The sequence below is a fragment of the Protopterus annectens genome, chromosome 11.part0 (assembly GCF_019279795.1).
Source record: "Protopterus annectens isolate FY-2018-M chromosome 11.part0, PAN1.0, whole genome shotgun sequence".
NCBI classification, from domain to species: domain Eukaryota; kingdom Metazoa; phylum Chordata; order Ceratodontiformes; family Protopteridae; genus Protopterus; species Protopterus annectens.
The window spans coordinates 1,326,373,482-1,326,396,656 of NC_056745.1; the positions used below are offsets into that span (position 1 = coordinate 1,326,373,482).

The 23,175-nt window shown below is 40.3% G+C and overlaps 1 protein-coding gene across 7 annotated transcripts in view; it reads right to left on the bottom strand.

The window, feature by feature from the left end:
- The window catches only part of FLNC (filamin C), a 287,042-nt gene that overhangs the window by 150,571 nt on the left and 113,296 nt on the right, over window positions 1–23,175 (bottom strand). For all 7 annotated transcript variants that reach the window (XM_044088643.1, XM_044088642.1, XM_044088641.1 and 4 more), the window contains exons 3-7: window positions 18,198–18,295; window positions 12,484–12,634; window positions 11,103–11,221; window positions 4,563–4,640; window positions 1,468–1,630 (exon numbers count right to left, since the gene is read on the bottom strand). In XM_044088643.1, the coding sequence (XP_043944578.1) occupies window positions 1,468–1,630; window positions 4,563–4,640; window positions 11,103–11,221; window positions 12,484–12,634; window positions 18,198–18,295 (609 nt within the window). The remainder of the gene's footprint in view (window positions 1–1,467; window positions 1,631–4,562; window positions 4,641–11,102; window positions 11,222–12,483; window positions 12,635–18,197; window positions 18,296–23,175) is intronic.

The following is a 23,175-nucleotide window of genomic DNA, read 5'->3' on the forward strand; positions in this document are numbered from 1 at the left end:
TGCTATGTGAACAGTTTTTACTGTTAATTATTTGTTGTGTTTTAGTAGTTGTGTTACCATTTCAGGTTTAATTCAGGTGTGAGCCTCACTTTGCACCCCAGCCGGGGAATCTGAGTCATGATTTTAATGGACAAAGCCTTGACTTTGGCACTGATAATTACGGTTCAGTTGACAGCATGGGAGGTGGAGGAGAGGGTGTAACAGGAAGGGTAGGTGTGAGCAGCTGACACTAGTTCACTTACCCTGAGTGGAAAGGAGTGAGTTTGTACTACTTTTATGTTAAACTGGCACAATGAAACAAGAGTACAGTGGGCCGCAAACAGGCTGCAGAACTTGTGCTTGGAGCATACATGCGTGTAATGGAAGGACAAGCCATTGCAGGACTTTGTCTCTGTGATTGCACACATTGGCCACAAGGGGGCCAAATCCCAAACCCCCTGAATGCTGTCTAAATGATGGCTTCCCTCAATCAGCTCTTGCCTTTAGTGCTTGATATGATCGTGGGAGAGCTGATAATAAATAAGAAGGAGTTGCTGGCTATTGGCATTATGGTTTATGTGCAGTAATAATTAACAAAATGTGAAGTGTGTATCAGATATGCTGGTTCGAGATTAAATGCAATAAACACCCGCAGGATCAATAGAATAATGTGACTGCAAAATATATACTAAAAGACAGTATCCTGATTCAGCTGTGAGTTGTTCAAAACCTGAAGACTGCAAAATGCATGTGAACATTTTTTATGAATTCTTCATAATAATTATAAGAGGGGGATGGGATACAATGTGTGATAGGTTAGCTGGCTGACATGTGAACATTTTTTATGAATTCTTCATAATAATTATATGAGGGGGATGGGATAAAATGTGTGATAGGTTAGCTGGCTGACATGTGATTAAATGATACTCCTATTTAAAATGTATGTATTAACTGTTTTTATAATGCACTGAAGAAGGGTATTGACCCGAAAGCTTTGCAGAATAAACTTGTTTTTGTTCTTGACGTGGTGATTTTTTGCTGAAGGAGTTGTTCAGAACCTTCCACCCTATCTTCATGGCAATTTCCTGTTTACATCTATATGTAGGACCTGTTAATAATGACATATGAATATTTCATCCCACATAAACCTAACCTGGAAAAGGTGGAAGGAATTTAAAAACAATGCAAACACTGTCATGTACTGATGGTGCCATTAAGTATCAGAGACTTTTGTGGCTTTGACATCTGGATACATAGGTTAATGATAGACATAAGCAAGTCATTAGCTGGTGGTGACACAGACCAAATTATGTTTACTGGGTTTCTCTAAGAATTATTTCAGTTAATTTCAGTCTGAGACTGTGTGACTGTGCCATTTAACTTTTATACAAATATATAATGTATATAATGTATATGATAGCATATATATATATACATGATAATGAGTATATGTTAACATATAAAGATACTTGGAAAGGCACTACATACCTGCTGTGTAGATATCAAAGTATGTAGGCTTGTTTGCAACATTTCCTACTGGCTCAAGGCCAGGACCACGGGCTGTTACTTTATTTGCATCACCAACAGCCATAGATATGTTGACGTCAAAAGGACTCTTGTCAATATTCTGGCCAGCAAAGAGTACAGTAACCTGGAATGACAGAAAAGGAGAAAATAAACCACAAATAGAACAAGTTCCTTTTCACACTGAAAGAAGATACTCAGGCTCGAGAATCTGTTAAAGAAAAAAGTCTGGAGAAAGCTTCTAATGGTAGAGAACTTTGGATATGTGTTCTGTAACTGTGTGTCAGGTAAGTTGCGTAATGCGAGTGGTAATGTGAGTGGCTACATGTTTTTTAGACAGGTACACTTCATGTCAAACTGTAGACAAGGAATTGGAATTCCACATGAAAAAAGTCACGACTTCTTATCTAGAAACTGAAGCAGGTGAGAACTGGCTTCTAGCTAATGTGGTCTTAATTCCACCAGACCTGATTGGTCTTAGTGCAGACATTTTTCCAGTTATTTTAGCAAGCTCTGGGCCATGCAGTTTATAATGCAGAAATCATGACAAAGAGATCCGGTCATTACCATTTTACATGACTTAGAGGTGCCAGTCATACTCAGTAAAGTTATGTCTGGATCATATGGGCTCTACTGACATGATGTTTAACATAGACTACAGTTTTAATTATAACATAAAATGCATATGCAATGCATTTGTATAGGAAGAGTTAAAACTGCATAATGGCATAGTTCACTGGGGCAGGCTAAGCTGGTGGGAGGACTGTTATCCTATGGAATTGCTTTTCTTCTCTGGGGAGGGAACATTCTTACTTCTACAGGTGACTCACCTCATGAGGATACATAAAGCCTTCCAATATAGGAGCAGAGTGAAGAAAGAAAGATGTGACTGGTAGTCAGATAACTAAATGGTATGGCATCTTTAGACAGAGGGTCAAATGGAATAAAGGTAACAACCCTCATTATAACAGCATAAAGGACTGTCATAAAAAAATCATAAATTTCCATCTCTGTATTTGTCAGTGTTCTGTATGGCATGTGGAGTCGTCACTGTAAAATATAAATTCAGGGGTCCCTTCCCTTCTGAATTGCCAGTGGGTTGTGGGAATAGGGTCAGGTTATAACAGCTAGGAAACTTGGAAGTTGGCAAGGTGACATTTGTAGCATAGAATCTGATGTAACCTCGAGAAAGCGTTTTTGCTTTCTCAAACTTTTTATGATAGATTTTTTTTTTTATACAGAAACTCATATTCATCTAGCTTCCTGAAACCTACCACACACAGTGTCTGTTAATACCCAGGAAGTTAGAACTGGGGAGTTCACCTCTGCAAGGAGGCCAGTCACAAGTGGAGTCCCTCAGGGATCAGTCCTTGGACTGCTCCTTTATGGCATTTACTTCTCAAAAGTCAAGGCCAATGTCAGTGATCTCTGGCTTGCAGATGACTGCATATGAGAGGCTGTAATTGAATCTGACACTGACACAAATGTTCTCCAGTAGCGGCTGACACAGGCAAACAACTGGTGTCAGAGCCATGGACTAGAACTAAGTCCCAAGAAATGCATAATATCATCCTTTGGGAAGTCATCCATGCCTGGTAACTATCATATTGACAACACACCCCTTAGAGTTGACCCAGTAGTCAGGGACTTAGGGACACACATAGATAGTAATCTAGCCTTTGATATTCATGTGTCTACAGTGGTGAGGAAATCATTCTATGTTGAGCAACTTATAAACAAAGGTATGGCATCTAAGTCCAAGGAAGTCATTGTGCCACTGTATTCGGCATTTATCAGACCTATCATTGAGTACAATGCCCCATTTGGTATGTACCTAACCATCACATTCAGCAACTGGAACTTCCACAGAATTTCCTCACTAAAAGAATACAGGGCATAAGTAATATGTCCTATGCAGAGTGCCTCAAGGCCCTATCCCTGTATTCTGTCTCCTACAGGCTTTTGAGGGGAGACCTATGCCTGGCATACAGGGCATTGTCAGACCCTACTCTGATGGACCTCCTGCATATCCACAAAATAAACAGTGTCATAATTACCTGTTCTGATGACTAAAACATTGCCAGTGATATAAATAAGAGCTGCTGGAGAGATAGGTATGTATTCCAGAGACTACCCCATCCATGGAACAGGCTCCCCATCCATGTGAAGCAGAGTTCCTCCCTAATCCAATTCAAATGCAATTTGGACAATTGGATGGGAAACTGGAAATTCATCCCTGGTTTGGCACCTATGTCTCTGATGCAGACAGGTAACCTGTAAATGGTTCATCTCCCAGGCCCATGCTTACACTTATCAAGGGTATCAGAACTCATCAGAGATTTTAGATGCATGGCTAGGCTTAAAAAGGCCCTTGTGGTTGTTAGCCTAGTAAACACCTATGAATCTATGAACCTATAATGCTAAATACAGTCAAGCATGCTATGCTACTAAAGTGTGTGTGTGTGTGTGTGTGTGTGTGTGTGTGTGTGTGTGTGTGTGTGTGTGTGTGTGTGTGTGTGTGCGCGCGCACGCGTGCATGTATGTACACATGCATGTACATGCATGTGATAATCATTATTATGCATTAAAAAGTGTTTGTAGTATATAATAGTACCACTATATAAACATATTGTGGTGGACCAGTCTTTTTAACTGAACAGAAATTTCTTTTACAGCTTATAGCTGTCTACTATTTCAACTACTACTGATTTAGTTGAAGTTCACATTGAGGCATACAGTTCTCAGCTGTACTGCAGGTTACTTACCATATTTTTATTTCTTAGCATAGTACTAACTTCATTTCATTCACTCTGCTTATGTGCATTAGAATACAGTTAACTAGCAAATGAAGTAACTTGCCCATAAGAAATTACAAAAAGATAGTCTTACTGATTTTTCATATAGTATAAAATGCTATGTTTATTGAGATTCTGTTTTCACTAATGTAAATGTATATTAACTTCTTGACTTTTTAGGTTTTCTTTAAAACAGTGGAATTCGGTGGGCTTCATTGTAATGTAAGCTGTAATATCTTGATACTAAAGGGAAATCATTCTTACCTTATGAAGTCCTGCAACCTTGGGCACATAAGTGACACGATAGGTTCTGTTCTTGTCATTATTGGGCACAACCTTAGCCTAGAATTCAATAAATAAAGCAAAAAAAAAAAGATTATAATAATGGCAACACACCAATATAAACAAATCCATTGGTTCTAGTGCCTACCTTTCTTTTTCTATCTTACATTTTTCAACAAATATTTTTTGCCCCTACTACAGTAGCTCTTCTCACCACCCTCCCCCCTCCTATTCCTATCAACACTTACTGTTGATGGTGGAATGGCCTGTGGCCACAGTTGGTGGGAAGGAGGCTATCAGTGCAATGTAGCACCCACACATCTTTTTACCTACAACCCCTGCTATCACTTGCTAACAGTCATACCATGGTGGAAGTACCAACAAGAGCTATACATGCTTCTGTACCCAGCGTCAGTGACACCATCCTGCTGCCTTGTGCCACCATGTGCTTGTACTCTATTGGCAGTGTCCTTGGTCTCCATGATAGAGCAGTAATGAGTTATTTGCTTCTACCCCTAACATGGAATGACAAGCTACTGGATTTTCAGCCCCAAACTCCCACTGAGTTGAGTTCCTCTAGAACCCATTTCACGTGTTGAACTTGGGTTACTAACATCACAGCCATGGTTTTGTCCTTCCATATTGTGAAACTGCTTCTGTCTTGTTTTTAATAATAATTTAGGTGTCATGCAGCATTTTAAAACCTTTCTGCCCAAAAAGACATATAAACATTAAAATGCAAATGTGATAGCTTTATTTCTATAATAATTACTGATACTTAGAACCAGCAATACACTGCTGATACCAGCTTGTACCAAGCATTTCATGTCATGGTCCTTGTTGCTTTCAGGACATCAGGCCATCATGCCTTTTTTATTCTTGCTTTACAACACACATCTTCAATTTTGGCACACAGGACTTTGCTTTATCTCGTTAATTCAAAAGTACAGCAAAGTTATTCCTCTTGATTAAATGATTGAGAATAGCCCTTGACACAAATAGAAACTTGTTCCAGACACTTTACCGAGAAATGTTAACCTCTAGCTTTGATCTGCTCTGCTGTTAAAATGAAATTATTGACCTCCATGTTTTGAGCACATAACAAGTTGATTATAATCACAGGCCTAATCATAATCCTCTGTGCTGTGCAGACTCTGTACCATGCAGAGAAAAAGTGTCCAGAATGTTAACGCATCGACATTGCTGCATAGTGTGCCTCCCTTTGGTGACTGCTAGCTAAAACAATTTCCAGATGCCTGAAAGTTTTTGTGTGCAAGTCTAACATCTTGTGTGCAGGTAGCCTTACCACACGTTAGCATTTCTAGCAGTACAGTACAGTACAGTACATATATAAATGGAAGTGAATCTGCATTTTATCTGCTTTATGGAGCACTCAGGCACACTTTTCAAGTCATATGTTTCTCACATGTGATACATGCTGCCAGAAGAGTCACATTTGCCAGATATGTTTAGCTAGGTGGAAGATATTCAGAGTTCTGGCAGACATTTAGGTACATGGGCCCTTGGAGACTGTTAGCTATTGGAGAGCTTTATTGGCTCCAGCACAGATAACAATACTGCTCGGCCAAACCGCATAACTCTCTGCCAGCAGTTTGAAACATTTTTGTTTCAGCATTGTGTATTCCACATTGTCTGATATCATTGTTTAATTTTATATTGACGGCATAATGTAAGTATATTTTTGTTCAACCTGCTTTTATTCTTTCCCACGATTGCCACTGTAAACTTTCCAAAAGGACTGTAAATTTCCACAGTTTTTGTATCGGTGTGACATTTACAATTACTGACTTGAAGATTAAACATCCCTCTTAACACCTCTGCTGTCCATCTCCATATGGAAGCCATCACTTTCCTTGTCAGACTTATCTAACTGTTCCAAACATCCCCACAAACTGAAGCACATTTCCAACACCTTGGCTCAGTACCTTTTTTAGTACATCATTCAAAGCACTTGGCAGGTAAAACTCAGTTTAACATTTACCATAAAAGACCTTTCAAGCCACTCTTCAATCCTCTCAGACTTAACTTTAGCGTGCTGTAAAGTACCTTACGTGCTTCTAGTTTGTTTATATACTGTCAAACATTCATGTTATGGCAAGTCATATCCCAGATATCTGTGCTTCCCATTAAATGAATGACAAAAGACAGTTCTGTCATAAAACAATTTTCAAAAAGTAAAACTCCAGAACATATGTCCTCACAGGATTTGTAATGAAACACATGGATAAACTTTTTTCATATTGGAATATATGCTTCTAGCAAGGCTGTATGTTTTACTATATGGCTTGATAGCTGTCTGCTTCTTTGCAGCAAGAAGCCTCTTTAATCAAGGTTTGATTTTGGCCTTAACTATGTTTATATAAAATTTGCCATTTCCGTTTGTATTTTCATGAGTTTCTACCATGCGCTTTGGTTTCTCCTCACTTCCAACGATATACTGCCTAGATTAACTACCTGAGCACATGTGTGGTTATATTACTGCTGCTCTGCACTGGACTCAGATCCTGTGAGCGCATCCTACCTTGTGGCTGTTGTTTCCAGGATAAGGTCTATCTCACTACAACTGTAAGTTGGATTAAGAGGTTACTGCCAATGGATGGATGGATGGGTGTTTAAATGTTTCCAGCACAGCTGTACACCTGCTACACATCTGGGTGTGCCCTTTATGTTTGGGTATCTTTCATACAGTATTACCAGCATAGCTGTCTCCCTCATGACTAAACGTCTGCCAGTTTGAATGGGCTTTTCTGTGATAATCGCACATCTCCTGTATGATTATATATCTCTAACATGGTAAGATATCACTTTTTAGCTCATATCTCCTGCTTGGTTTTACAAATCTACACTGGCCAGTTGTCTTGTACATAGTAAGTCATCAGTATTTGACTACACACTTTCTATCTAGTAATGTTTGCTGGGACCAAATGTACTAGAGCTCATATTCACTGATTAGAGAAGTGCTGGTTGAGCCAGGAAAAGATGGCATGCTTCATAGGTCCATAGGTGTGTACTAGGCTAATGGCCCTGGAGCCTTTTAAAGCCTAGCCCATAGGATTACCCTGGCATTGTGCCACCCGCCCTTAGTTTCTAGTCACTCTGTCGAGTAGAGCAACTGGAGTGATCCCCGGGGTGAAATTTCTATTTCCCATCCACTCATCAAGATTTCTCTTGAAGGGGGCCAGTGAGGTGCTCTGTTTGACAAGTATGGGAAGTCTATTCCATAGCATGGGCAGTCTCTGGGTTATGAATCTGTCCCTCCAGCACATTCTGTTGATTATGGTAATGAGGCTGAGGTCTCTGGAGCATGTGGTGTGGAGGGATTGGGATTTCTTTAAATGTAGCATTTCTAACAGAGCCATGGCTTTATAAGTCAAGCAGAGATCACCTCTAAGTAGGCGATATGAGACAGAGAATAGTTGGAGTTTTTTGAGTCTGTCCATATGGGACAAGTGTTTAAGGCCTAGGATCCTCTTTGTGAGGTACTTTTGCGGCCTCTCCAGTTGTTGCAGGTGTCTAATGAGGTACATGCCAAATGGGGCTTTGTACTCGATGAATAGCCTAATGAGGGAAGAGTAGATGGAGACAATGACCTCTTTCTTCCAGGATGCAAAATCCTTAGTAATGAGATGTGCCACATACAAGGACTTTCTGACCACAGTGGCAGTGTGGTTTTCAAAAGAGAGGCTGCTCTCAACCTGTGTTCCCAGATATCTTATAACACCTTATTGTGTTCAGTGGACTACCATCGATGTGATAGTTCATGGGAATTAGGTTTTTCCCAAAGGGGATGATGACACATTTTTTGGCATTGAGCTTAAGGCCATGGTTCTGACACCAGTCGTTGGTCTCAGTGAGGCCTTTCTGTAGGATGTCAACATCACTTGCAGAGTTAATAATGGCACCCAACTTGCAATCATCTGTGAACTTTGTCAGCTAGAGTCCCTTCATGTTGGACTGGACTTCTGAGAAGTAGATACCAAACAGGAGAGGACCCAGGACCAATCCCTGTGGGACTCCACTCGTGACTGGTCAGCAGTCTGACTTGGAGTCAGCTACTTTCACACTGTGGGTTCTATCTGTGAGCCAATTTGCAACCCACCTAGTGATATAGGGGTTGATGCTTAGCTTAGTGAGTTTTTTTACGATTCCTGAGTGGGGAATGGTATCAAAGGCCTTGGCCAGATCAAGGTAGGCTGTATGAACCACCCTGCTTTCATCCACAACTCTGGTGACTAACTCAAAGAAGTCGACCAAGTTGAGCAGCCATGATCTACCCTTCACAAAACCAAACTGTGTGGGATACAGAGTTTGGAGATTCCCTATATCCTTGTTTATTAGGTCCATGATGATGGGTTCCATAGCTTTGCATATCAGACTTATCAGGCTAATGGGGTGATAGTTCCCAGGGTCTGTAGTCACTCCTCATTTGTGGAGAGGGATGACTATAGCAGTGTGCTATTCGGTAGGGACAAAGCCTGAGGTGAGGCTGTGATTGAACAGGGCACAAAGGTGAGGTGCCAGTTCACTCTGTAGTTCATGTAGAACACAGTCAGAGATATTGTCAGGTCCCATAGAGGCTGTATTCTTGGCCTTGGACAGTGCTGTTTTAACCTGTGCAGCAGTGATACTGGGTGCCTGGCAATCTACTGGTATTGTAATTGGTCCTTTGGTGGAGGAGAGAGGGGTAAAATTTGGCACTGAATCTGTCGGCCAGTATATTGGTTCATAGGTTCATAGATTGGTACTAGGCTATCAGCCCTAGGGCCTATACAAGCCTAGCCATAACAATTCCCTGGCTATTTCTTCCCACATTATTTACTTTCCTGGACCCCTGTCTAGCAGGACGACTGACGTGATCCCTGGGGTGAATTTCCTTTCTCCCATCCAATCGTCAAGGTTCCTCTTGAAGAAGTCCAAAGAGGCACTCTGCTTTACATGTATGGGCAATCTATTCCAGAGTCTGGGGAGTCTCTGGGTCAGGAACCTATCCCTCCAGCATGTTTTGTTTATTGTGATGACAAGGTTTAGATCCCTGGAGCATGTAGCTCTGAGGGATTGGGATTTCTTTAAGTGTAGCATGTCCAACAGCTCTGGGTTTGACATGGCCTTGTATGTTAAGCAGAGATCACCTCTGAGTAGACAATATGCGACAGAGTATAGCTGGAGTTTTTTAAGGCGGTCAGCGTAGGGCATCTGCTTTAGGTCTATGATTCTTTTAGTGAGGTATTTCTGAGGCCTTTCCAGTTGTTGCAGATGTCTTGAGAGGTACATACCAAATGGGGCGTTGTATTCTATAATGGGTCTAATGAGGGATGAGTACAGTGGGACAATGACCTCCTTTTTTCTGGATGAAAAGCCCTTCATGATGAGGTGTGCCACATAGAAGGATTTCCTGACTGTTGTGGCGATGTGGTTATCGAAGGTGAGACCACTGTCCACCTGTGTCCCTAAGTCTCTTATCACACTTTCTGTGTTTAGTGTACTGCCACCTATATGGTAATTCATGGATACATGTTTTTTCCCAAAGGGGATAACAATACATTTCTTGGCACTGAGCTTGAGCCCATGGCTCTGGCACCAAGCATCTGTTTCTGTAAGGCCCTTTTGTAGAGTATCCACATCATTTGGGGCAATATCTGTTGGCTCGGTATAAGAGGTACCATTGTGCAGTAGCTCAGAGCAGATCTGGGTATTGCCATGGAGGTTCTTTACATAACTATAGAAGCTAACTTTGGGCTTGTAAGAACAGAGGTGGCTAACTTCACGGCACGGCATGGTGGCTAGTATTTAAAATTTCTACCTCACCAGTCCAAGAGCTGGGGTTCAATCCTCACCTCAGACCATGCATCTCAACAATTCTGGACAAAAACAAAAATAATGGGGCGACAAAGGCTCAAAATCAGAGATTATTTGTAAGTATTACTGTAATTCAGTTCAGCAGTTAATAGAGCATCATATTTTGCACCAATATGCATTTCCTGATGAATAAGAAGTATACAATTCTAATGTCTAGCTTACTGATTTACTATAGTCCTCAGAGATTTGTCAGAGCATCAGACATTCAGACATTTCACAGGGAGCAGAGGAAACATGAGGCAAAACAAGGTCAGGGACAACTGAGAGCTATGCCTGAGACTACTGTCTGTTCGCAGTTTGCAGGTTGTCCCCATATTTGATTTTTTCCCTCTAGTAATCCAATTTCTTTCCACCTACTGGAAGCATACGCTGATGGAATTGGCTTTCTTCAACTATTTTACACACTTACTCACTCCCTCTCACACATATTATCCTTGTGATTGTGGCCTTGGCTATGCCTGAAATGAGTCAAAAGTGGACAGAGTCACTTACCTGATTAACAAATAAAAAAATGAAAAATTTACATCTTGGCAGTTTAATGCTGCAAATACCCATCATATCTTAGTAATTTTTTGTTGTATCTCACATGTCCCTTATGCCATACACATGCAAAGCACAGGTTTGTATCCCATAGAGGCTACTCACCTCTTCCGTGTGCCCTTCTGGGTCTTCAACATAGACAAGCACCTCTCCCAAACCAGCATGGATGGTCTCTACTGTGAATTCTGCTGGCTTCAGCACCATGTTACCATGAGGCTCAATACCTGAAGCAAAATAATAGCATAACTCAATTAATAGTTAATAATTAATTACAGGGGTTGATAAACAATTGTGGGGAACTGTATTGGCTATAAAATAAAATTTATTCCAACTGAAGTTGCCACACGGGCAACTTCTCTACTTAACCCCTTGTAGCAGTGAATTGTTGTCTGCAGCTGTGGGAACAATGCTAATAAACAGTAAAATAGTTACAGTTTTAGTAATTGTTTTAAGATCTGAGTTTATTAAAGCAGGGTTATTATGTTACACTGAAATCCATTAAAGTGCATGTAACAAAATAAAATATGAGTATATAAAACTGAATTCTGCATTGCCAGTTAATACAAGACAGGGGCTGGGGTGGTAACAGGGATGGGTGAATGAACAGAGGAAAGAGAACAATTAATGCTCTGTAAGCAGATATGACTTGGGTATAGCTGGTGGATTCACTAGAAAACACAGGGATGTAACTGGACAGATGGGCAGTAATTATTACTTTCATGCATGGACTTTTAGAGAGAAGTCCCACATGACTGAAGAAGTCAGGTCAAATAAGACATCACAAATGTAGTTGATTAGCCACTAGGTCACTGTAGAGATCTGGTATTTAAACAAATCAAGTCTTGAACTACCAGCTGGGGAAGAGAATCTGTCATATGAAGTATGGTGCCACTACGTACAGGAACGTTTTGTTTTTTTCTTTCTTCTGTGTTAATGTCAGTTTTTCCACCAGTACCTTAATTGAGCTGATAGAGTGCTTTATCTTCTATCTCCATGACTAGATTGCCCTTTATCACTGAAAAGTACCACGAAACAGTCTTATACCTGTCTGCCTTTCCAGTTCCCACTATTAGACATTATATTGTATCTATTTGATGAACAGGTGAGCCCACTGGACACAAGCGTCCCTTTTCAAGGGTGACCTGGGAGTACTGTCTAGTTATTGCTCAGATTCACACAGCAGGCAAACTCATGAATAGCTTAGAGCTTTAATCCTCTGCACTGCCAGCTAGCAGGACTGCTTTACTTACATAAGTGATTGGTATCTTCTTGTTGTGCACATTTCACCCCCCAGCCCACCCTTTGGTCACTTGCCAAGATATGCACAGGAAAGGACAGGCACACAAATAAGAAAAAAATGAATAATATTGCTCACATAGACTCAAATGCTTATACAAAATGTGTCCTTATCTTTCTTTTATCACTGTCAAATGGAAGAAAACTTATCATTTCATTTAGTGCTTTCCACTTTCCCATAACTGCATACCTTTTCCATAGGCCCTGGCTTTCTTGGGGTTCACTTGTTTAGATCTCAGGGGAGCTCCAGGCTTCAGCTTAGCCTTAGGGAATTGAGACAGGTAGGTCATAACAGAATGCTCATCCACATTGGGGTCCACGATTTCCTCTGGAGCAATAACCTAATGAGGAGGAACATAAGATGAACAAAGAATATTTAGAAAACTTTATTAATAGAATAAGTACATTTGTAAAACAGACACTTGAAATATGTTGTATAAACATGGAACAGCAATAGACTCAGTTAATAGAACATGACACAGAGCACTCTCTTCTTTTCGATTTGATAACATTACATTTTGCCATGCTATATAAACCTGCTTTTCTGGAATCTTGGATGCAAGTGTGAGCCAGTTCTCAACAACCTGAACAGAAAATGTGAAGCAAACTTTATAAACTTCCATCAGGATTAGTGCAAAGTCGAGCAGGAGAAGTTTGTGCAGACCCAAAAATCCTGTGTCACTAACATCCTGGTAGGAACATTAGCAGTACAGATTGTACAAATCCCAATCATTATTTAACATGCAGGATTTTATACATCCAAAAGATTTAAAATTGAACTAGGGTACATGTGTTATGTATTGTTCAGAGTCCTCAAATCCTGTTCTCCAACAACATATTACAACTCTCATTTGCACTATACATCATCTCATGTGGAACCACAGAATCACATGTTGTAACTATTTCTGCTGTAACTTTGTCACTGACTAGCTTATGTAAGCAAAGGGAGGGGAATGCTGAGGGGACGGGCAAGAAATATTGACAGAAGAAAAGAAAAACAGAAAACATAAGAGAAGAAACAGAGCCAAAGTGATGCAGGTGTTTACTGAAAGATAGTGTTGTTGTAAACATACCAAACTGGCCAGGAAAAATAGAGGAACAGTTATAGGGGCATGCCATGGTTTAACAGCAAAAAATGGGGCCAGATTAGAAACCAGTAACTGAATAAAACAGTGGTGCTTACTGACAGAAATAAATCTAGTCTTAAACCAATACAAACATTAGGCAGTGTGCTGCTTAGGTAATAAACACTTTATTTGTATCATTCAGCACCACATTTCAGCCTTGTCAGAACTGCAATGATGCAGACAGAGGCTACGAGAGTTACATGGAGGCTGGAAGAACAATGTGGGACAAGTTAAGCCAGCGGACAGAGAAGGCGGCTGCTGAGTCAACAGGAATGGAATGAAAAAAAGAACGAGGTAAATAAAAATGAGGCAATGCATGGAGTTCAGAACCTATGATGAGGTTATACCTTCTGAAAGAGGTACTTTGCAAAATACTGAAACAAAATATCAGAATAGAACCAGAGTATCAGCAGTAGGGAAGTAGGACAGTGGATCAAATCCAGTCATGTAAAATGCACAATTATTCAAAAATGGTCCCTTCAGCCATCATAGTCACACAGAAGGATAAAGCCCAGGTGATCTGAGTTTGATTAGCGGCTCAGATGTCTGATGCGCTGGCAGAGAGGGATGGGCATGTCTATCCTAAGGGGAGGAAAGTCACAGGGGTGCTCCCTCCATACAATCCCCAGTGGAGGTGGGGGAAGTAGAATGGAAGAACATGGGTTGCGCTGCTGTGGAGGTGTGGCAATTCACCAGCATGTCCCCATTGCGCGCTCACCCCTTGGACATACTGGCAGATATAGGAGATGGGGGAATAAGGGTAGGTCATAAAAGAAAAATCCTCCACCTTGTAGTGTGCTGTTCGGTAGGGACAAAGCCTGAGGTGAGGCTGTGACTGAACAGGGTACACAGGTGAGGTGCCAGTTCAATCAGTAGTTCATGTAGAACACAGCCGGGGATAATGTCAGGTATCATAGTAGCTGTATTCTTGGCCTTGGACAGTGTTGTTTTAACCTGTGCAGCAGTAATACTGGGTGCCTGGCAATCTACTGGTATTGTGATTGGTTCTTTGGGTGGGTGAGAGGGGTAAAGTTGGCACTGAATCTATTGGCCAGTATATTTGCAATATCTGTTGGCTTGGTATAGGAGGTACCATTGTGCAGTAGCTCAGAGCAAATCTGGGTATTGCCATGGAGATTCTTTACATAAGTATAGAAGGCCTTGTGGTTGTCTTTACTATCTGCTGCAATTCTGTTTTCATAGCTAGCTTTAGAGGATTTGATGAGAGATCTCAACCTTTTGTTGAGGCTGATATGGGAGTTTTTCCAGTCTTGGGACTTCACCTTATTCTACATCAGTTTCCTCCTTCTGTTGTGCAGGTGTTTATGGCAGGGGACCACCAGATTGGCACCTTTTTTTTGAAGAGACCGTCTTGGTTCTACTGGGTATGGTGAGATCCATGCATTTGTGTACGTGCTCGTACAGTGCATTGGTGTATGATTTGGCAGTCATGCAACTATTCTCCATTTGCATGGGTGCCATGAAGTTAGCCACCTCTGTTTTTAGGAGCCCAAAGTTAGCTTTGGAGAAGTTTTTCATAGTGGTTACCTTTGTGTGGGGATGGGAGGGATGTGGATTTCCAAGTTGATTAGTTTGTGGTTGGATCTAACCAGGAGGAGTTGACTACTGGTGTAGAGCAATGGTCGCCCATGTTAGTAATAACCAGGTCAAGGATGTTGCTACCTCTAGTGGGGGTAAGAACGAGCTGGTCCAGGGCATTGGAATTAATGAATTCTAGAAAGCGTTGGGCAAGTGTATTGGTACAGGAGTAGTTTTCCCAGTTAATGGAGGGGTAGTTGAAGTCGCCCAGTATGAGAGTGTTAGGTTGGACCCTAATATTCTCCAGGGTGCTTAGGAATGTGGAGTGGGAGTCTTGGGACATGGTTGGGGACCTATAGCAGGCTACAACGTGAATTGCTGTCTTACCTAATGCTAGCTACACCTGAAGTATCTCAGGTGCGTTATATTGGGCTACCAGTCTGGAGGTGTGCACATCCTTTATGAATATGGAAACACCACTGCCTTTGGAGCTTTGGTCCAAGCTCTGGGGCCGAAAGGTGTGGAATGAGTTATAGCCTGCTAGTGCAGGGGTGCTTTCTGCTGCCTTGAGCCAGGTCTCTGTTACAGTGCAAATGTCGATGTTCTCCATTTTAAGGAGAGCTTCGAGCGAGTGCATTTTGAGATTTAGGCTTCTAGCGTTGAGCAGCATGACCCTCAGATTGCATTTGTTTGTAGCTGTTGTAGTGGCAATTTAGTCTTTGGAACACTGCCTAAGAAAGGCACTATAGGGGTGGCAAAAGCCTTGGCCAGGATCCAGAAGCCCAGGGATGACAGATGCAGGCCATCTCTGGCAAAGCATTGAAGTCTGTCAGTCATGTCATCCCAGGCAGACAGATACTGGATCCCCTTAGAATGACACCAGAAACTTAGCCAATTGTTGAAATTGCATCAGCAATAGTCACAAAAATATAACAATTAATAACTTAAGACAAAGATGTAAAATCTATAAGACTGTTTAAAAATTACAGTACTTAATACCTTAGCAATCTGTATAAAACCTGTAGGACCAGTTCAATAAACACAACAATTAACACCTGAACACAGTCTGCAAAACCTGTAGGACCAGTTCATAAAAATACAGTACTTAATACCTTAACACAAGATTTTTATTTTTATTTTTTTTATTTTACATTTGTTGACCGGGATAGTCTGACTGGATGCATGTCCATTTTCAGCGGAGGCCCGGGGAGAAAAGCTCCAAGGGTAAGCAGATACAGCATTACATAATACCAGCATTACATATTACAAACAGACTATTTACAGAGATTACATAAGTAAGCAAGTTAAACAAAGTTCCACAGGTTACAGATAATCCTGAGCACAAGTCAGGATTAAATTAAATTACACAGTAAACTGGTTAACAGATTTTTACACATTCTAGAGAGAGCTAGCCAGGCTTGATACATTGACATAGCCAGTTAAGTGACAAATGTTGTTTGAGTCTAGTTTTAAATTGACCTAAGGTGGAAAGTAAGATATGCAACATGTAGTACCATTTTAGAAACAACACAAGATATAAAACCTGTAAGTGAAACTATAGGACCATGTCACAAAAATATAGTTCTTAACATCATAACACAAGATGCAAAACATGTGTTACCTTTTCACAAGATGTAGTTCTTAACATTGTAACACAAGATACAATCTGTAACAACAATTCACGAAAATACATTACTTAACACTTTAACACAGGATGTAAAACCTGTATGACTAGTTCAAAAATAGTGTAATTCACACCTTAACACAAGATGCAAATGCAATAGGACCATGTTACAAAAATATAGTACTTAACACTTTAACAGAAAATATAAAACCTCTAGGGACAGTTCACAAAAATACAGAACTTAACACTTTAACATAAGATGTAAAATTCATAAGACAAGTAAAAAAAACACTAATTCACACCTTAAAACAAGATGCAAAACCTGAATGACCAGTTCAGGAAAATACTCAACACCTTAACATAAGATGAAAAAAACAACAACAAAAAAAAAAACAAATAACTAATTTAAATATGTAAAACTTGTAAGACCAGTTCAAAAACACAACAATTAACAATAATTAACACCTTAACACATGGTATAAAATCTGTACGTCCATTTCACCGAAAATACAGTACTTAAACCTGTAGGGCCCAGTTCACAAAAATATAGTATATAAAATGCTAACACAAGATGTAAAACTTGTAAGACAAGTTCACAAAAATATAGTACTTTTGATCTTAACACAAGTCCATGCTGTTTTGAACATCTTCTTCTTTCGGCTTTTTCCCGGTTAGGGGTCGCCACAGCGGATCACCTTGTCCGCACATTGAATGGCAGTGGAGTTTTACGGTGTCGAGTTGCCAGCCCAGCGCCCAACCTTCCACAGAAGGCACACTCACACGCACACCTAGGGCCAATTTAGAGTGTCCAATCCACCTGCAGCATGTCTTTGGGATGTGGGAGGAAACCGGAGCACCCGGAGGAAACCCACGCGACCACAGGGAGGACATGCAGACTCCGCACAGAAGGCACCCCAGCCGAGGATCGAACCGGAGAACCTCTTGCTGTGAGGCGGCAATGCTAACCACTGCACCACCATGCTGTTTTGAACATAAAAACTTGAAATAATTTTTCAACAAGTTGAAATAAAATGATTGGTTACCTAAATAAATAGGAGAGTTGGTACTAAAAAAAAAAAAAGAAAACACATATTTTAAAGTACACCTCTGTAGAAATTAGAAGTACTAGCTAATATTACGCTTCATGTGTAGAAATGCAGTAAAGTATAAGAAAATAAAATAAAAAAAGCTAAAGAAACATGTTAGAAGTGTTTGAACGCCAGGGCTGTTTTGTAGAAATTACTGCAGGAAAAGACATTCTCTGTTAATCTTGGCTGATTATACAAGCTGCTAATACTGAGAAGCCAGTGTATCCCTACCACTGACATGTAGTTATCTTAGAGGTGAGTATATTTAACATGGGATGGTGCATGGGTTATCCCCCTACAGGAAGGCTATGGAGGAGAAAAGATCCAGCCCACACACATGGAAAAACACTTAAAAATGTGACTGCAATTCCATGGAACTGTCCTTTGGGGCACCCTATCTCATACTATTGGGATCTGCAGGTAGCTGTTCATAAGACCAATGTATACGTGTTCACCAGGTTACATATAAAGCCACATCTTCCAAGCAGTTGCATGGACCAAACCTAGACTGCTCTACTAGACATACCTGAGGCACTCCCAGCCAATCATCAGCCTGCTGCATGGCTTCACGGGCATTTTGCACAGGCTGTTTTGGGTCCCAAGCTTCCCAGTCAGGGCACAAACCTGCAGAAATACATAAACATGAAGAAAGCATTAAAACATTTGTCACGTAGCATGCATAGTATCAATTAAAAGCAAGGGCAGTAACCATTTCATTTACAGTAGGTCATACATGAAGAACAATCAAAATAAATGTTACCATGCCCATTGATATAAAGCACTGTGCCCTGCTGGCAGCTTAGCTCTACTTATAATGCAATAACGAGGTGAGCACTCATTTAAAGAATTACTACTGTTATTGTGCACTACATGTAACTCAGATCTTAGGTAGGCTTGTTCCTTCAGTTGCATCTGGTCCCCAAAATATCCAAACAGCAGGTGGGATATACTGGGCACCACATTCCCACCAAATTTATCTCATGACCCATCCAATCTTCTTTCAGTCACAAACTACCACAACATGTAGACAACCACAGCATCCAGTGGGCCCTGTACTCTACAAATCCCTAACTTTATAAGGAAATGTTGACCTAGGAGGCACCTAATATGCCCCAACTGCCAGTTGTTGTACCCTTACTATGTCCTGGCGAGAATGAAATCTGAGACCATCCTTACCAAACACTTTAACCATCTTATTTTTTCCAAGATGCATGCCATATTACAAATTAGAACAAAATATCCTGGTCATGATACATGGGTTACCAGTAAGAAACATGGAGAAATCAAAAATAAAAGGGGCTACTTTGGAAATAAATAAAATGTAAATAAAAAAAAATGAAAACATTAACACTTTAGGATGAAGCCCTTCTTCAGAATGCATGCAGAGCATCCATCAACATTCCAATGTGTCAGGATTTCAACTTTATAAAATGACTTATTTTCAGCCATGCATGACCAAATTTATTTCTGTTTCCAGCATACTGCATACATTTCTTATCTGCTGTAAATTATTTTACAGTGGAAAACAGAACTCTACTCTGAGCCAACTCAAAAAGGAACTCATGTCCATCAGTTTGCAACAAGGTGTGAAAAATCATAGAAAGTTATCCTTGATGGTTCTTGACCTACAAACACTCAACAAAACACAGTAAATTGCTCTTTAATGGATGAAATGATACACAGACCATCTACAGTTTAAAAAGAAAAAAAAAAGACTGTCACACTTTCTTGTGATACAAACTGGAGTTGCACGTAGAAAGAATGGTGCCTCTGAAATTCTGTTGATGTGTGAGGTAACAAGCCATTTTGACTGCCTTTGAACTGGTGAGTTAAGTGCACTCCCAATAATGAGTCTTTATGTCATATTGGTAGCATACCTTTGCATTAGTGTCCCTCACCCCTGCACAGTCTCTACACTTAAAGTGTCCCATTTAGCTCACCCCCCCCCAAAAAAAAAAAAAAAAAACAAACAAAAAAAAAAACAGTAGAACAGAAACTTCATTTCCTTTTTCACTTTACTGGGTCATATCACCTGACATTAACCCTTAACTGTACAGATCCCATCCACTAGCAGATATGCCTGTTTAATAAAGTTCAAACACTGAGTGTATATACTGACTGGGGAACAACTCTTCCCAGTAGATTATCAGGGGGTAGAAGTGGATGCTATGGTGTCCACCTTTGAAAATTGTTTTATGAATTAGTGTGGAAAGATGCAGGTGCTGAGTGACATCATGCAAACTACAGATGGATGTCTGCCACCACTGTGCAGTGATTCTGTGTGAGGTAGTGTTTCCTGCACCATGGCCTCCATTGTGCTGGACACTGTCTGGCATTAAGGTGCTTTATTCTTCCATTTCTGGCTGACCCTTCAGTACCGAGGATCTACCAAAGAGCCAGTGTCATAGATATGGATGTCAGGAACAAGTCCCTCTCTGCCAACCTGCAATACCATTTTAATTCATTTTGGAAGCTGAATATCACTTTGGCCACTTCATTTACCTGAATGCTATCATTTATGCAGTCCTCACTGTCCTAAGACTCCAGTTCTGTTTATCAGATGTATGCCATGCCTGTTATGCACATTTTACTAAAAATCAGCTACTTATGTTAAAACATACGGATCAATTCACTTCATACCTCTCAACTTCTTAGTGCAGTAAATTTGGACAAAGCCTAAAATAATGGGGCAACACAAAATCAAAAATAGGAACATATTTTAAATATTGCTCTGGTAAACTTAGAATGTTGTTAAAATAACAGGATTTGTGTTAGCATACATTTTCTGAAGGATATGAAGTTTGAAACTCAAATGTATATCACTGATTTGCCAGAAAACCAGAAATTTTATGAGGAACAGATCAAAAATATGAGGTAAAAATCTGGACATTCTGCAAAAATCTTGACGTGTGAGAGGTATGATTCACTTAACCTTTAAGTGACTTGCAGACTATGTAATTATTTCAGCCTGCCTCCATTGTCTGGCCACCAGCTATTATATATACTTTTTTACTTTACGAAAGGGAAGATCATTGATGCATTGCATACTCTGCCCTATCCAGCTGAATTTGTTCCATTAGTGGCCAGCAGCAACTACATAGTAGGAAACACAGACATTGTCTAGTAATTACCTTGGCTTAGTTCCAATTATTGCTCTCTAATCAAAACATCACCAGCACTCAGAAACACACATTTCAGTATGTTTTCATGTTTCTACAAGAGTGAAAAAAGTACTGTGTACATATTAACTGGTGAAGCTATAATGTCTGAGTCTCACTCTGACCTCCTGCAATAATTACAGTAACATGAGCTGCAATAGGCCAATACAGAAGATCTTATAATCCAGTAATGGTTTGCTGATCTGCCGATTAGCATGACTCTAGCTGTTATAAACTCACATTAATTTACAGTGCTGCCTTCACACCAGGGCAACTATTCCAATTAGCAGCAGCTTCTGATAGAAATAGTTTCACAAAATGGATGCCGGTCAATAACTTGCCTTGGCCATAGCACTGAAAGATATAAAGGACCTGCTGTTATTGCCCCTGCTGTTATTGCCTGTAACTGAAATAAGTCAAAGCTTTACATTCATCCTGTTGATACTTTTTTTTTTGTAAATTATGAATATGATAAGAGTATGAGTCAGTGGAAGCTACAAGGTATGAACATGATTCATGACCTTAGACTCCAGATGTTATTAAAATCAAAATGCCACTACCCAGGCACATTCCCTTGTTATTCAGGACTAGGATAAGTCATTGTGGGACTGATCAGCGAATACTCATTCATCAAAGACACCATTTGAGTACTGGGGGTGATCATGTACAGCAACTGCCTTTAACTAAGTTTATGCATCGCAATGCCGGGATTAAGATCTTGCAAAAATAGAGAACAAGACACAGCCAGTATTACAGTTCCCATTCTTCATGTTTTGCAGTCTTGGAGTCAGTATGAGTAAGTAGCAGAGTCGGAGGCTGGCTGCATGTGATGTTTACATTTTTTATTTTGAGTTTTTGGGCAATCTCAATAAAGGGTAATTTTAATGTGTGCAGTAGTTTTATGACTAGTGGATTAGTGGGGCTTTCAGTGTGTGAGTGTGTGTGTGTGTGTGTGTGTGTGTGTGTGTGTGTGTGTGTGTGTGTGTGGTAGTTCAGTGAAGAAGAGTGTGATATGTAGGCAATCTATTTGGATTTCAATGGATGAATTGGGCGCTAGAGGATGGCATGGATTTGTGCCTGAACAATGAGTATCTTACAGATTGCCCCTGTCTGAAAGGGACATAGGCACTACCCCAGCTGTGAATTTGCGATTCCCCATCCATTGATCCAAACTGAATTTGAAGTGGCCCAGGTAAAGGCTCTGCTTAATATGAATGGGAAACCTGTTCCAAAGAAGGGGCAATCTCTGAGATATATATTTGTCTCTCCAGCATATTTTGTTTGAGTCGCTGACTAAGTTTAGATCCTATATCAAGTGACCCTCATGCTGTTTGATTTGCAGATGTGTAGCAGCTCCATCAGGGCTGGATTTGTGAGTTCTGTTTAGGTCAGGCATAGGTCACCCTTTAATAATCAGTAGAAGACAGAGTAAAGGGATAGGGCTTTTAGTTTATCCTCACAGTTCATGTCATTTACACCCTGTATTTTCTTTGTGAGGAACCTCTGAGGTCACTCCAGCTGCTGTAAGGGCCTAGTCAAGTACATGACAAATGGTATTGGTCTAATGAGGGCTGAGTACAGTGGGTCTATAATTTCTTTGGATCTGGATTCCATAATTTTACTTATTAGTTGTGCCACATAAAAGGATTTCCTCACCACTGCGGATACAAAACATGGCAGAAGCAAAAAGGGCTCTTTCTTTAATCCATTAATCCCTTCCATTTTATGAGACAGTTCCATGTTAAGATCAGCCCTCATTCATCCTGTGAAAACATGTCTTATAAAATCAGTAGCGTTATACCGCTGAGGTGCAGTCTGTAGGTATACTTCATATTTTGGTGTTAATAAGTTAAGTGTTTGTTCTGAATGTGAAGAAATCAGCATCAGCCATCATTGTCTGAGATACAGTGTTTCTTTTGACAGTACTCTTTAAAATATTCACTGCATTTGAGAGGCCATGGATTATATGTGTATATGTATGTATATATATATATATATATATATATATATATATATATATATATATATATATATATATATATATATGTGTGTGTGTGTGTGTGTGTGTGTGTGTGGATCCCCTTTAAATCATTGAATTACCAAAATGTTGACTCACATAACAGTGAGAAGACGACATCAACAAAAGTTTAAAAGAGCGAACTCCTGGAACGGAGAATTTTGCCTCCAGGAAACTAACCACTTGGTCACCATGGTGAACTTTGCTCTTTTCTCCACAATAGCACAATCTCAGGGTTGGTATATTTAGTTAGGGGGTATGGGGGATGAAGCCCCCCTGCTTCAGTGGGTTTAATTTTCTTCGGATTTTGTTTTTGTCAATGGTGGCCA